A 13,148-nucleotide genomic window follows, 5' to 3' on the forward strand; every position below is an offset into this window, starting at 1 on the left:
CTTTGGGTTAAATAAAATCTGTATTAAAACATTTATCCCATTTACAAGACAAAACTTCAATAGGAGACCAATTGTTGGACATTTCAAGGTAATATCTAAATAGGGCATTTTTGTGATTGTGGATCAGAATTTTTTTCAGGTTTTATTGTAAATGTTGGAGCAAAACGTACCCAATAATTTCAACTTTTAAATAGTTCTAATCCACGGTAATGTTCTCGCATCATTTAAATGTTTAAAAAAAAAACTGGATTGTTTGAAAGAAATCCTGAAGAAAAACTAAGCATTTTTCTTTTGGACCTACATATCAAAGATGAGCTGTGCAGCAGGAGAAACAGGGGCGCGGAAGTCAAACTGGCCAAATTTTACTGTAATTCTGGCGCAAGGATTAAAAAAAAAAAAAAAAAAGCAATGTGTTTGTGAAAAAGTAGCACTGACTGTCGGTCGTTCAGCTCCCCGGCAGCTCCGCCCCTCTCAGCGCCGCTCCCCTCCTCCTGGTGCGGCTCTCACTTCAGAGAAACGCTCTCAGGAGGTGGCAGCACTTTTTTATTTTTTAGCTTTGGTTCATCTAAGCCCTGAGGCTCTCTTCTCTTGTCCGGGGGATCGGCTCCACTCCCAGGGTCAGACATGGCGGAGAACGGAGGTGCGAGTGCGTACGGAGCCGCTCTGGCGGGAGCAGGCTTCGATTTCTACAAGTTCATCCGACAGCCGCAAACAATCGTGCGGGTCCTCAGCTGGGTGAGTGAGAGGCTGGAGGAGCTCAGGCTCAAACAGAGCCGGTGGATATTTTAACCTAATATGTAACCAGGTGCTCTCTGGTTTTAAATAAGTAAACTGGGGAGTTAAAACTGCTTCTTCATGGTGCGTCTCCGTGTTTGTTTGTTTGTTTTGGTTGTTTTTTTGGGGTTTTTTTTTTTGCAGCCTGCGCGGTGACAGATCAACACTCCAGACAAAAGGCAGACAAATGTCAAAAAAGATTTTCACTTCCGGGATGAACTGAGCGTCTGAACGCTGCAGTTACTCTCTGACCTTAACTCTGTCCTACTTCCATGTTGTGCAATAGACGAAAACGACTATAGTTGAGGCGCTTATGAGGAGAAATTGTGGTAACTCGCGCTCAAGGGATATGCTTGTGTGATCACCTGTTGCTAGGTAATTTTATTAAATATAAATTCGCATTATTGTGTCTTGTGAAACACAGTAATATATTTACTGTAAGCAGGGCCTAATTCAGAAGGGCCAGAGCCAGTTTTGGTAGCATGATCTTCAGGGTTGTTAGATTATAATCTCTTTTTTCTTTCTTTTCTTTTTTTGCTGAAAATGTGACTGTAACCATGTTAACCTAAAATGGAGTAACAGAGTCATTGAAACTGACCAAACACATAGTAGGAGATGTGGAGGATGCAGTTAAAGCTCTCTGTCTGTGCGCCCAGGGGTGTAAGGTTAGGTTAGAGGAGGGGCTGTGACATCATTGTTGCCAGTGATTAGGATTGAAACAATTAATTAGATTAATCGATTATTGAAACAACCGTCAACAAATTTAGTAACAGATTAATCGTTAAGTGGGGTGGTGGGTGGGACATGTTTTTGGAGCATTAATTAAGGCCAGAACTGTACTAAAACTATATACGTTTGCATTTAGGACAAAAACACCTCAGTGCTACTCCTAAAGTGCTACAGTTTTAGCTTCACCTGGCTCAAGTTTACTAAAAGAATCCTTTGTTGTTGCATTTTAGGCAATAAAATGTTCTTCTTACTTTAAGGAATTGAATCATTTATTTAATGTATTTGTAATACTGGATAAAAAAGGACTTAAGAAGTTAAATGACAAAAATGTAGAATATGTATCAGTTTAATCGTCAAAATAATCTTTCTAATCGGTTACTAAAATAATCATTTGCACAATTTTGCGCCCTCTAAGACTACAGCCGGCTTCGCCTGCTTGGGTCTGACTCAGACTTTGAGTGTGAAGGTTTCCGTCCCCCGTGTCCTGAAGTCGCTTCCTGGTGGAGTGAAACCGTCCAGACTCTCTTTGTCTAATTCAGATAATCATGAGAAATGAAACCCTCCAGATTCAGAGGAGTCAAAATGTGCATTTCGATCCAGATAAAGTTCTGCGTTCAGGCTGTCAGATGAGGGCTGAGGACAGAACATGCCCTTGGCTGCCGCCGTCGTGTATGTGCTTTGGAAACACTGTGTGTGTGTGTGTGTGTGTGTGAGGGAGACGACGAGTGTGTTGCTGGTAAACAGGGGCTCTGAATGGGCAGGTAAGGTGATACCTCCCCCCACCTGCTGACCCTTTCCTGTTACTCCTGGTCATCTACTGCTCTCCCTGGGTAAATGCACTGCATGCTTGCTGCTGCGGCTGTGTACAACTCATCTGCAATTCCTTCATACCAGATCAGAGTCTATATCTGGGGATTTAAACCTAACTTTAATCTTGTTTTTTTGTTTGTTTGGTTTTTGTTTTTTTTCTGGTCCCACGATGTGCTTTAGCTCATCTAGGATTAAGAGAAGTCACCTTACTGTGGATTGTAGCCACTGGATTGTAGTCACCATTATGATCTGAAATGAAGAAAACCTGCAAAGGTCAACTACTAATGTTCTGTACAGTTCATGCAAGCATAGTTTACTTTTTGTAGATGTTTAAAAGTTACAATTATTACTTCTCTGAGCTACAGGGAGCCAGTGTAAGGACTTTAAAAATGGGGTGGTTTGCTCTGGTTTCCTGGTTTTAGTAAGAAGATTCACATCTGGATCAGCTGCAGCTGTCTGATCTTTTTTTTTTTTAATCAGACCTGTGAAGACACTAATTCGACTAAACAAAGCACTAGAGAAAGAAAACACATGGAGGCCTTTCTCCAGATCTTGCTGAGACGTTAAATCTCGAAAATGTTCTTCAGGTGATAGAAGACCAACTTTGTAATTGCCCTCATGTGTCTTTGTGTCATCCACATTTTGGGGTCTGATCAGTACTTTCTAGCTGTAATAACGGGGCAACAGAGACTCAGAAGGCCGACGAAGTGCCTTGCCCAGGGACACGACAACTGAGGAAGATGGAGCTGGGATTCGAACCCGCGACCCACCAGGTCACAGGTCGAACTCCGACCACTGTCTCCCATTAAGTCCAACAGAACCAGCACTGTGGTTCTTCCACAGTCTGCATTTATGTGGACTGCACACCTTGACGAGGGCGGTCCCAGTGCTGTGGTAACCACGGAAACCGGACTGAGATGTCAAAGCGTTTGTCATTGTTAGGAAGCTGTTTAACCATTAAAGCAGGTATTTCAGTGATTGTGGTGATGGGTTGGAGATCAGCCTGTAATTCTGCAGTAGTGATTTGTCCAGATTGATTTGTTTTTTTAATCAAGGGTTTGATAACTGATGTTTTTAAAAACACCTGATGAGAGGGATGAGTTTATGACAGGCTGGCCTTTCTTCAGGAAAGTTGTGGGTATGATATCAGGACAGCAGGAAAAGGAGCTTGTATGATTTATAATTCCTTCTAGTTTATTTTTTTTATTGAGTTGGTTGAACAGTATTGTCTCCAGATTGATATTGATTAGACATAACTTTAGTAATGGCCTTGATAATGATGATTAAGCCTCTGATTTTCAGAATTTTCTCTGTAAGAAGCGAATTCATTGCAGTCACAGGAGGGTTTGTTAGTCACTCATCCATGGCAAACAAGACACAAGCAGGGTCAATATTTTTATTAATGATTTCAGAGAATAATGATTCTCTCACCTGCTTCAGGGTAAGTGATATATGTTCATCCTTTCTTTCAAGAGTTTGCAGCGATGTTGAGTTTTCGGCCATCTTTTTTTAACCTTTCGACAATCGCTTCTTTCTCTTCTTACTAGAGAAGTTCTCCATGTGGATTAGATGTAAATTACAGAGATCAATGAAATATTAACACACTTACTGATAAGCCCAGACTTTGTCCTTCGATTGTGTGTTACATGTTTGATAGTAGATATTGGATATTGATCACTGTTTTCATCCAATCATGTTTCTGCTAAAAACATAACACGGAGATTATGCTCAGTGATAAAGTCATTCGTTAAAAATGACTTTCCTGACAAGCATCTATGCCAACATCAATTTACTTATATAGGGCAGGATTTCCGCCAGAAAACTTGCTAACCCCGGGCGCCATTTTTAACTCATGTTTTTGAGTTAAAAAATGTTTAAAGTTGACAGGAAATTTGGAAATATCACTTGATATTTATGCATTATTGGAAAACTGGACGATTAATGCCTAAACACCAACTGTAAAGTCTTAAAGAAAGCAGAATTAAAAAAATAAAATAAATTAACAATGCCAAGCCTGGTGGGAACACAAGTAAAGCCTGGTGGGCCGCCAGGCTTATAATACACTGGAGGAAACCCTGTAGGGCATAAAAACATTTACCAACATGTTACAATTCAATAAAGTAAAACACGATAAACAACAATAAGAACAAGAGAGCAAAAAATAAGGCTGAAACAAAATACAAATATACAACACAGACTGTTGCTATGAAAGAATCGCAGGGAACAAAAATGAGTTTTGAGCAAAGATTTAAAAGTTTCAGCAGTTTTAGTAGTCCGTACTTGTAAAGGCAAATCTAATGTTTAGTAAAGCCAGTTTAAAAAGTCAGTGTTGAATAATTTATCAGTTGGAGGTTGCTTTAAATGGGGGATAAATCTGGGTTTTGATTTTTAGACACATGTTTTTACAGAGGAAATCATGATTCTTTCATGGGAAATTATATATTTACCATCTGTCCTGTCATACACCTTAAGCTTCAACCTGAACCTCCATTTTTCAGCTCCTGCTGCGTTCTCCTCCTCCCTCCGCTCCCATTATGAGTGTTGTGGAGGGAGCTGGTGGCATCTCAGGCATCACATGGCTAGCAGCTGCACCCAAAATGAGGTCATATGGTGTAGCAAGTAATCAGAGCGGATAGCGGCCGACCGCAACCACGGGGCAGCAGGGGGACGGGAGGGGCATTTAAAGTGTCAGCAGTGAGAAACGGGGCTGGTTGTGACGCAGTTTAATCTTGTTATTCTATTACCTGACTGTGGAAAGCAAATACAAGATGCTTTCATAGTCCTGCCTCCCGTTGTCGAACAACAAAACATAAAATTATGTTGCTAATATGAAAGCCAAGCAAATTCATTTTTCTTTTACATAGAAATTAAGTTGAATTCAGTTTTTTTTTAGACATTTCCTTTTACTGCTTTCATAAACTGAACCAGATCCCTGCCTGAAGGCTAAAATAAGGTGTAAACTAACCTTTTGTTTCAGCTTTATATCATCTTATCCTTTGATTCTTTCATGCATGTTTGAAAAAAATCCTTGAATCTCCCATGGCAACCATTCAGAGGTGCAGCAACGCTTGGTTTCACAAAGCGCCTCCAATTTCCACAAAACTCCTCCAGACTAGCGGCAGCAGCAATTAGCACACACCTGGTGGAACTTCTTTGCTGAGTTCATGATACAAACTACTTCTCCATCAAACGTTGCTAAGACTAGTAGAAGGCAGCAAGATGGAGGAACGCCGTGATGACTTGCTGAAGGTGGAGTGTCAGAAAGAGCAGGAGAGAGGCCAGCTTTAAAGTGTCAAAGCCTAAAACAAATGTCTTTTTTTGTATTTTTTATAACGACTGCCTCTTTTTCTCTCTCTTCTCGTCTGAAGGTGTTTGCCCTGGTGGTGTTCGCCTGCATCACCACGGAGGGGTACGTCAACCCTCCCAGCAGCGCCCAGGCAAAGTGCATCTTCAACCAGAGCGACTCTGCGTGTCAGTATGCCGTGGGAATCGGGGTGATAGCCTTCCTGGCCTGCGTGGGCTTTCTCATGCTGGATATTTACATTCCCTTTATGAGCAACGCCCAGGACAGGAAGTACATCGTCATAGCGGACCTTGGATTCTCAGGTGAGTGGTGGACTTTGCTGGCTGCATCAATCAGTGTTTTTTGTTTTGTTTTTGTTCCCATCTTCTTCATCTTCAAGTTTTTAGCACAATTGTTAATCCAGTAAGTTGGTCTCCATTATATGGATGACATGTAGGTGTAAGAGGATCTGTTTGTACATTTTATAAAAGCGATGCAGCTGGTTCATACTTAAGATCCAGCAGTCTGGGGAGAGACGCTTCCCGCGACCTCAACCTTACGGTCGACTCGTTCGCACCTCGGCTGTGAATAATGAAAGCTGCCGTTGAACTTGTTGGATTTTCAAATTCGTGGTCACTTTATTAGATACGCCTTCTTCTCAGAGGGTCCAACCCAATAGGGTTGGACCCTCTGTTGTTGGTGAAGCTGCTCTGTTGGGTCGAGATCTGGTAACTGGAGTCCAGTGAACTCGCTTGTCCCATCAGAAGAGCGGTACGCTGTGGTCATACAGGGATAGAGGTTATCAGGTACAATACTCCTGTCAGCAGTGGTGTTACATGATGCTCACCTGGTATTAAAGGGTCTAAAGTGTCCCAAGAAAAGATCACCCCTACCATTCTACCTCCCCCAGCCTGAACAGTTGCTACAAGACGGGATGAATCCATACTTTCATGCTGTTGACGTCTAATTCTGACGCTACCGTCTGAATGCCGCAGCACGTCTTTTTACCGTTTGCCACAAATGGCTGTTTGAGCTATTGTTGCCTTTTATATTTCTTTCACTGCTCAGACGTCAAGACATCTATCAAACACGGCTACTGCTAACTGGGCGATTTGTCTTTTCGCACCATTCTCTCTATACTCAACAAACAGTCAAAGTCTGTTAAATTAAATTCTCGCACCACGAGCCACGCCACAGTCGAAGCCAGTCCGTTCTCCTGATTCTGCCTTCACGTTTGAAGATGTGTACCTAATAAAGTGGCCACGTGAAAGTGGGCCGTGAGAGGAGGTTGGTAAACATTTTGCCCTCCTTTTCAAAGGGGGAAAACTCCTCCCTCTGCTCGTCGCCATCAGCTCTAATCAGGTCAACCCTCACATAAAGACCAGACCTGCTGCTTGGCAACCGATCAGAACAACAGCATCGATATCTGTGTCGATCAATGAGTCGGCCAACCAATCCCTGACATAATGCTAAACGAGTAAGAAACTGTAAAACAATCACACATTGAAGCAAAAAAAAAAGGACAAAGTTTTCAGGTCATGGATCTCTGAGAATCTACATCGTTGTAACTTTATTTGTATTTTTGTTATATTGGTGTTTTTATTCCTTCCTGAAAGTAGGCGATGAGAATCAGTCCTTGTATAATATAGAGCGCATGTGTGAACATTCGCACTCAATAATGCACAAAATATTGTAATTATACTTTTACCTTTTTGCAGTTTTGTGGGTTTTTTGTTGCTGTTTTTCTTTTTTTCTTATCTTGACTTTTTTAGTAATGAAATCTATCTGCAGAGATATTTTGTTTTACCCACTTTGGGAGATATTTTGCATTGGCTTTGTCAACAGATGATTTAAGGGTCCTTTTATAATCTGCCTTTAGTCTTTTGCTAGGAAATTTGAATATATAACTCTATTAATTAACTTGCAAGCTCAATCTCCGGGCATCGTCATCGTCATCTCCTGGATATAATGGTGAATTTTTCTGTGCTTAACTCTGTACTTACTGCGAAGCAGGGTGGAGCGGCGGGAGGATGACCCGGCAGATTCTGATGAAATGCACGCTTATCGGCTGCACACAACACATTAACAATCGGCCATTCTTCAAGCAAACAAAGAAGTGTTGGTTTGAGAAGAAACAACAGCTTGTGCTCAGCTGAGCAGATGGATCCACTTTTAGCTGTTGTTTTACAAGCAAATGTCAAGCTTGCCTGCTCTTTATTTCACAGTTTTCACTTTAAAAAGCAAGTGAGTGTTTTTACAACGCTCTCTCCGTGTTTTCCAGGGGCGTGGACCTTCCTGTGGTTCGTGTGTTTCTGCGTTTTGACCAGCCAGTGGTCTCGCACTCTTGATGTCATTGCGATCCCCGAGGACGCTGCGCGCGCCACCATTGCCTTCTCGTTCTTCTCCATCGCCACATGGGTGAGCACAAAGGCCGCTGTGTTTGCTTCCTTGACGTTTTCTCAGGCTCTCAGCGTTGGTTTGCAAAAGACATTTTACTCTCTGAGTGGAATGGTTGACGGAGGCTGTTTATGAGCAAGAAAACGTCTCCGAATCATTTTCATTCACGGCTACCAACTAACCTCATTAGAAAGCTGATGAAAAATTCTGACCAGATAATTATATGTACATGAATTTATAATTATACATTGTTTAGTAACTGCTGAGACCTTTTGTTCTCAATAGAGACGCACCCAGCACTCCAAATTGTGTAGCCATTTAGTCCTTTAAGACCTAGACCATAAAACATATAAAATGTTATTTAAAGTATATTTCTAGCCATGACTGATTTATTCGTTTTAATCTAACCAGTTTGACAAACTGATTAGTTGGCATTTTAAAACATCTCTTACATCCTTTATTAGTGGTTAGCAAGGTTAGCATCAGTAGCTTCCGTGTGTCTCCCAAAGAGAGGTTTCCAAAATAGGGTTACATTTCCAAATCCAGCATTTTCTGCAACAAACAGAGGTTGAAAACTCGGAAATAACGATAAAGTGAAAACTGCTGTACCATTCCTGGGCTTCTTATTACAAGTCTTGTTAGTTGTGGTTAGTTTGACTATATATTAATACTTATAATCGCACAGTAACAGCTTCATTATTGAAAGCTGCTGCTGTTTGGTCACCTGATAGCGCTTTGAGATGCTGTGTTCGCTGACTGCAAAAAAAATTGGATTTGAAAGAGGTTCTTTCTCAACTTTACTCAGAAAAAGCTCAAGTTTTGGTCATTTCCATCAAAGCTCTTTCCAAACGAATCTCTTCTGTGTGATTAAACCCTATGTTAGCCGTAACGTTTGTGTTAGCGGTTAGCAGTTTTCTCTCCCTTTCCACATCCTTGTTCCACTTCTCTCCTGGTAAACGAGTCGTGTTGTGAGGTTTAGCTGCTCTGCTGTTGCCTCTTCATGACCTCATCGGTCGCTCCTGTGGAGGCTAACAATGGTGTTGAACTTCCTCTGTTTGTAAAAAAAGAAAAACATCCAAGGTATGTTGGAGTCCAGGCTGCCTCTGAATATTTTTGGAAGCTTTTTTACTTAGCTAACCTGTTGAGCAATAATGGCTCAACTTTTCTCAGGTCTTGAAAACGTCCTACCTTGTAAAGAAAAGCGAAATATTTAAACCTCTTTAAACCAGCTGGTAAAAACAAACGCATGTGAAATTGTTGCTTATTTAATGCCATAAGTTCAATGATGATTTATCTGCTGTGGCCTTTTTGTCCTTTTGGAGAAAATCTCACTGCCTGTAGCAAGTCTCCAGTTAAATAAGACAAAACTTTCCCTCTAAGTAGACAGGTTTGAAAGAACAAGACGTCTCTTTGGCCTCAACCGCGTTCAAAGTCAGCATTGTCTGACTTCCGTGTGCTGCTGAGTCTGAGACACAAAACACAAGATTTCATTTCCAGCCCTTTCAGAGTGATTGCTAATAGTCTAATTATTAATTGGGGAAAAAGAATTATCGTTTTGTTTGTATTTACATCCATAAATGTTTCTGTTATCAGGCACACATTCCTGCTGATTAAGGTTTAATGCAGAGCAGTTTGCTGAACTGCTAATCTAACGCTAGCTTGCTTACTATTTGTTTTGACTGTTTTTGACTGTTTCCTTGCTAATCTAATGCTAGCTTGCTTACTATTTGTTTTGACTGTTTTCTTGCTAATTTCATTGCTGGTCAAATTAATTTTGTGCAGAGTAAGGTTTACAGAAAAGGTTCTTTTCTCCTGCTTTACGAGCATCATGCTAAGCTTTATAAAAGGAAACGACGGCTCTTCGCTGAGCAGGAAAAGCAAATCGGTAGCAGGTTATTGCATAACACAGATGAGATGAGAATCTGCAGCAGCCAAAACAGTCGCGTCATTGTAGATAATGGAAAAAAACATGGGTTGTAATGGAAAACACAGGTTCAAACCCAGTTAAAATAAAGTGTACAGGTTGTGGTACAGTTGTGTAACCAAAAAGGAGCCATGACCTTCAGCTGGGTGTTCCCCGGTGGCTAGCTGCTGTGATCCAAACTCTACGTTTATTGGTGTCCCCTAATTTTGACTGAGACAATATTTTACTGCTAACTCATTGCCCATCATTTGAAACGTGACCTGCTGGTTTCCTCCAGACGAACAGGAAGCTGTGAATATATCAGCTTTCACAGGATTTTACAGATAAGTTGTGTCAGATATCACACCATAGCTGTCACAAGCGCTTGTAGAGTCACATTTAGCTCAACGGGCTAAAGTTTTTGGCTCTTAAAAGCATCTTTCATCTGCGTTAAATCCTGAACGGTTACATCTTTAACCGCCGTTGATTTCCTGCTGGAAAATAAGTAGATGGCTTGCTAATCATCCTCTCCTCCTGCAGGGAATCCTGACCTACTTCGCCCTGGGCCGTTTCCGTCGGGGCGTGGACGACGTCAGCATTCCCACCTACACGGAGCCGGCCCCGGAAATCCACACCCCGTACCCCCCCACCTACGCTCCCACCACCTACACCCCCACCACCTACACCTACCCCAGCAACGTGCCCGAGTCCCAGAAGCAGCCCCCCTTCACCTCAAACCTCCCGCCGCAGAGCGACACCAGCTACCTGCCGCCCAAATACTGACGCAGTGGAGGGGGGGCGTGGGGGAGGGGGGCCTTGACGGACGACGCGGCGCTGCTGAGCGGCAGAGCTCTATCGTATCGATGCGGTTTTACATTCAAGTCAACACACTGTTCAAAGAGTCCGGGGAGGACGTTGAGCCTCGCGGCGGCCGGCTGGAGACGACGAGCGAACGCCGTTTACGCCGACGGGCCTGAGATCGGATCTGAAGACACTGAAAGAGGCTTGAGCAATGCGACCTTTGACCTGTGTGCAAAAGCAACATTTACCTCAGACGAGCTGAACCTGCAGGGGAGAGGGGCGTTGCTGTGAAAACAGTCCTGCAGAGGAGCAACAATCAGTGTGGAGGAGGCCAAACGTGTGTTTCTCTTTGTTCTGAAGACGGGACGGTCACGTGCCTCGTTGTTTTGATTTTCAGGATTTTTTTTTTTTCTGTTTCTTTAAATGGCTAAAAAAGCTGTAGTGATATAATTTACCAAATGGGTTACAAGGTTCGTGGAGGAAGAAAAAAAAAAAAAAAAAACTAATTTAAGTTATATTTTATAATCATGGATTCTGTAAAAGTAACACAAATCCTGTGATAAGTAATCAGAAAAGGTTTTCCTTTCCTTTGCTGCTTAAACTCATTAAAGCCATAGTGATTGAGCATTTCCACCAGACTGACTGTACTAACTGTGACAGACGTGTGCTGGTTTGAAAAGGTTTACATGTGTTGAACTGACCTTTGAACTCGCAGCTAACTTTCTGATGGAGAGGGAGGAGCTTGGAGATAACGCAGCACCTATTGAACGAGTCTGTCCACTGGATGTTTTCTTCTTCTCTCTCGTGCAGCATTTCTTCCTCCAACCACCCAAAAACAGAGCAAAAGCACCCTACATTGGTTGAACACTGACATTTTTAGTTTTCTGAGATATGATGGGTTTCTTTAGTTAACAGGCTTCAAAGGTACATCTGCAGATCACTAAAAACTGCTCTCTGAGCTTGCAGTTAATTTGCTCCGTCGGTTCTTTCTGGCGCAGATCAGAGAGCAGTTTTGGTCCGTCGTGTAAGCTAAATTTAGACCTGTGAATAGATTGTTTTTCTTGAGTCATCTGTGAAAACGGTGTAGTGACGTCTGTCGTTTTTCATGCAAAATGTGCATATATGGTTCAGAGAAGAAGGAAGAGAAGACTTCGCTTGCACTGAGAACTGCCTTGCGACATCATTCTGGTGGTCAAAGACAACAGATCCAGGAGAGTTGCTCTCCTTTAAGAACCGCTTACAGCACCCTGCAGAGGTTTTCATACGTCCCATTAAATCTTGCCAAGATGCTCTGGAGTTTGTGGTTGTAACATGTTGGGAGGATCGCAACTAACCTGGTTTGGGAACCGAAGAGTTTAAAATGTGATTAAATCTTGTGGTAATATTTTTGAGTTGTAACATCTGTGTCAAATGCTGAAAATCTAGTTCTTGGATCTGTGCATAAAGTTGAACTGTGACATCTGAAGCAGCTTCTTTTAATTTCTCACTTTAAACGGCTTGTTTTTGTTTTGTTTTTTTCCCCCCAAAAGTGCCGCAAATGATGTGGGCCTAAAAGTGATGTGGCCACGGATTTGCGATTTACTGAATAACTGTAGCAAATGAGCTCTGAAATATGTGTAAATAATGTGCACCTTGTTTGATTCTTGCTTTAAAATAATAAACAAGTGGTTAATGAATGGGGGGAAAACATCGACATAGCATGTTTTAGTTTCCTCTGGTTGTGTATTCAATGCTAGCCTGGTAATAATCAGCTCCTTGTCCTAATGTTTGCTTCGTGCAAAAGATCTGGGATCTCAGATACTGAGAAATAATTGCTTCCTGGAGACGTGGACAGTGTTGATGAGGTTGCTAACCTCACTTGCTAACGTTGGCGTATGTCCGTGACATACGCCAGTTCGACGCTAACCGGAAATTGCGTGCGCTGTAAACAACCATCCTTCAGAGAAGTGTCGAAGTAAACAAGATGGCTGTGCTGATGCTAATTCAATATTTGGAAGAGTGAAAAACACAGACTTATGGATTCGTTCACTTCTTCCGCTGCCATTGCTAAAACTACAGGCAGACAATTATAAAACAGCGTAGAAACGCAACATCATCGCTCGCGACTTATTAGCCTGATAGAAATTCTACGGAGAAATCCACTTCAATGAGAGAAAACCCAGACAGAGCACTCGAGAGAGATGAAATAATGTACTTTAAAATAGAGCAGAACTGCGTAGGAAGGCAGTGGTCAGGATGTCGAAGGAAGTAACAGTTTTCTCCAGTTGTGTGGAGCAGATTTCACATGTTGCCAAGCACTGCTGCTGACTGAAAGAATGTCACTATGGTTCATCTCAATGTCTGATTGGAAAAACTCAAACTACGTTAGTGTGGAGACTGAAGTCGAGCCACATATCACTACTTTACTCAGCTAGCTGCAGGCTAGCTACACAAGCTAACCATCAAGTACCA

General features: G+C 42.1%; 1 protein-coding gene across 1 annotated transcript; it reads left to right on the forward strand.

Moving 5' to 3' along the window:
* Window positions 1–481: 481 nt before the first annotated feature.
* On the forward strand, window positions 482–12,384 carry syngr2b (synaptogyrin 2b). The gene is made up of 4 exons (XM_014986574.2): window positions 482–735; window positions 5,682–5,919; window positions 7,878–8,014; window positions 10,437–12,384. The coding sequence occupies exons 1-4, from the start codon at window positions 625–627 to the stop codon at window positions 10,677–10,679; spliced, it is 729 nt and encodes a 242-aa protein (XP_014842060.2). The 5' UTR covers window positions 482–624; the 3' UTR covers window positions 10,680–12,384.
* The last annotated feature ends 764 nt before the right edge of the window (window positions 12,385–13,148 follow it).

This window comes from Poecilia mexicana, unplaced genomic scaffold (genome assembly GCF_051168715.1).
Source record: "Poecilia mexicana isolate PSO_F unplaced genomic scaffold, ASM5116871v1 scaffold_1, whole genome shotgun sequence".
NCBI classification, from domain to species: domain Eukaryota; kingdom Metazoa; phylum Chordata; class Actinopteri; order Cyprinodontiformes; family Poeciliidae; genus Poecilia; species Poecilia mexicana.

Excerpts from the sequence above, each read along its gene's own strand:
- syngr2b (XM_014986574.2), top strand. The coding sequence starts at position 625 with ATGGCGGAGAACGGAGGTGCGAGTGCGTACGGAGCCGCTCTGGCGGGA. Across the intron at positions 5,920-7,877 it reads AGCGGACCTTGGATTCTCAG|GGGCGTGGACCTTCCTGTGG; the intron begins GTGAGTGGTGGA and ends CGTGTTTTCCAG. Across the intron at positions 8,015-10,436 it reads TCTTCTCCATCGCCACATGG|GGAATCCTGACCTACTTCGC; the intron begins GTGAGCACAAAG and ends CTCCTCCTGCAG.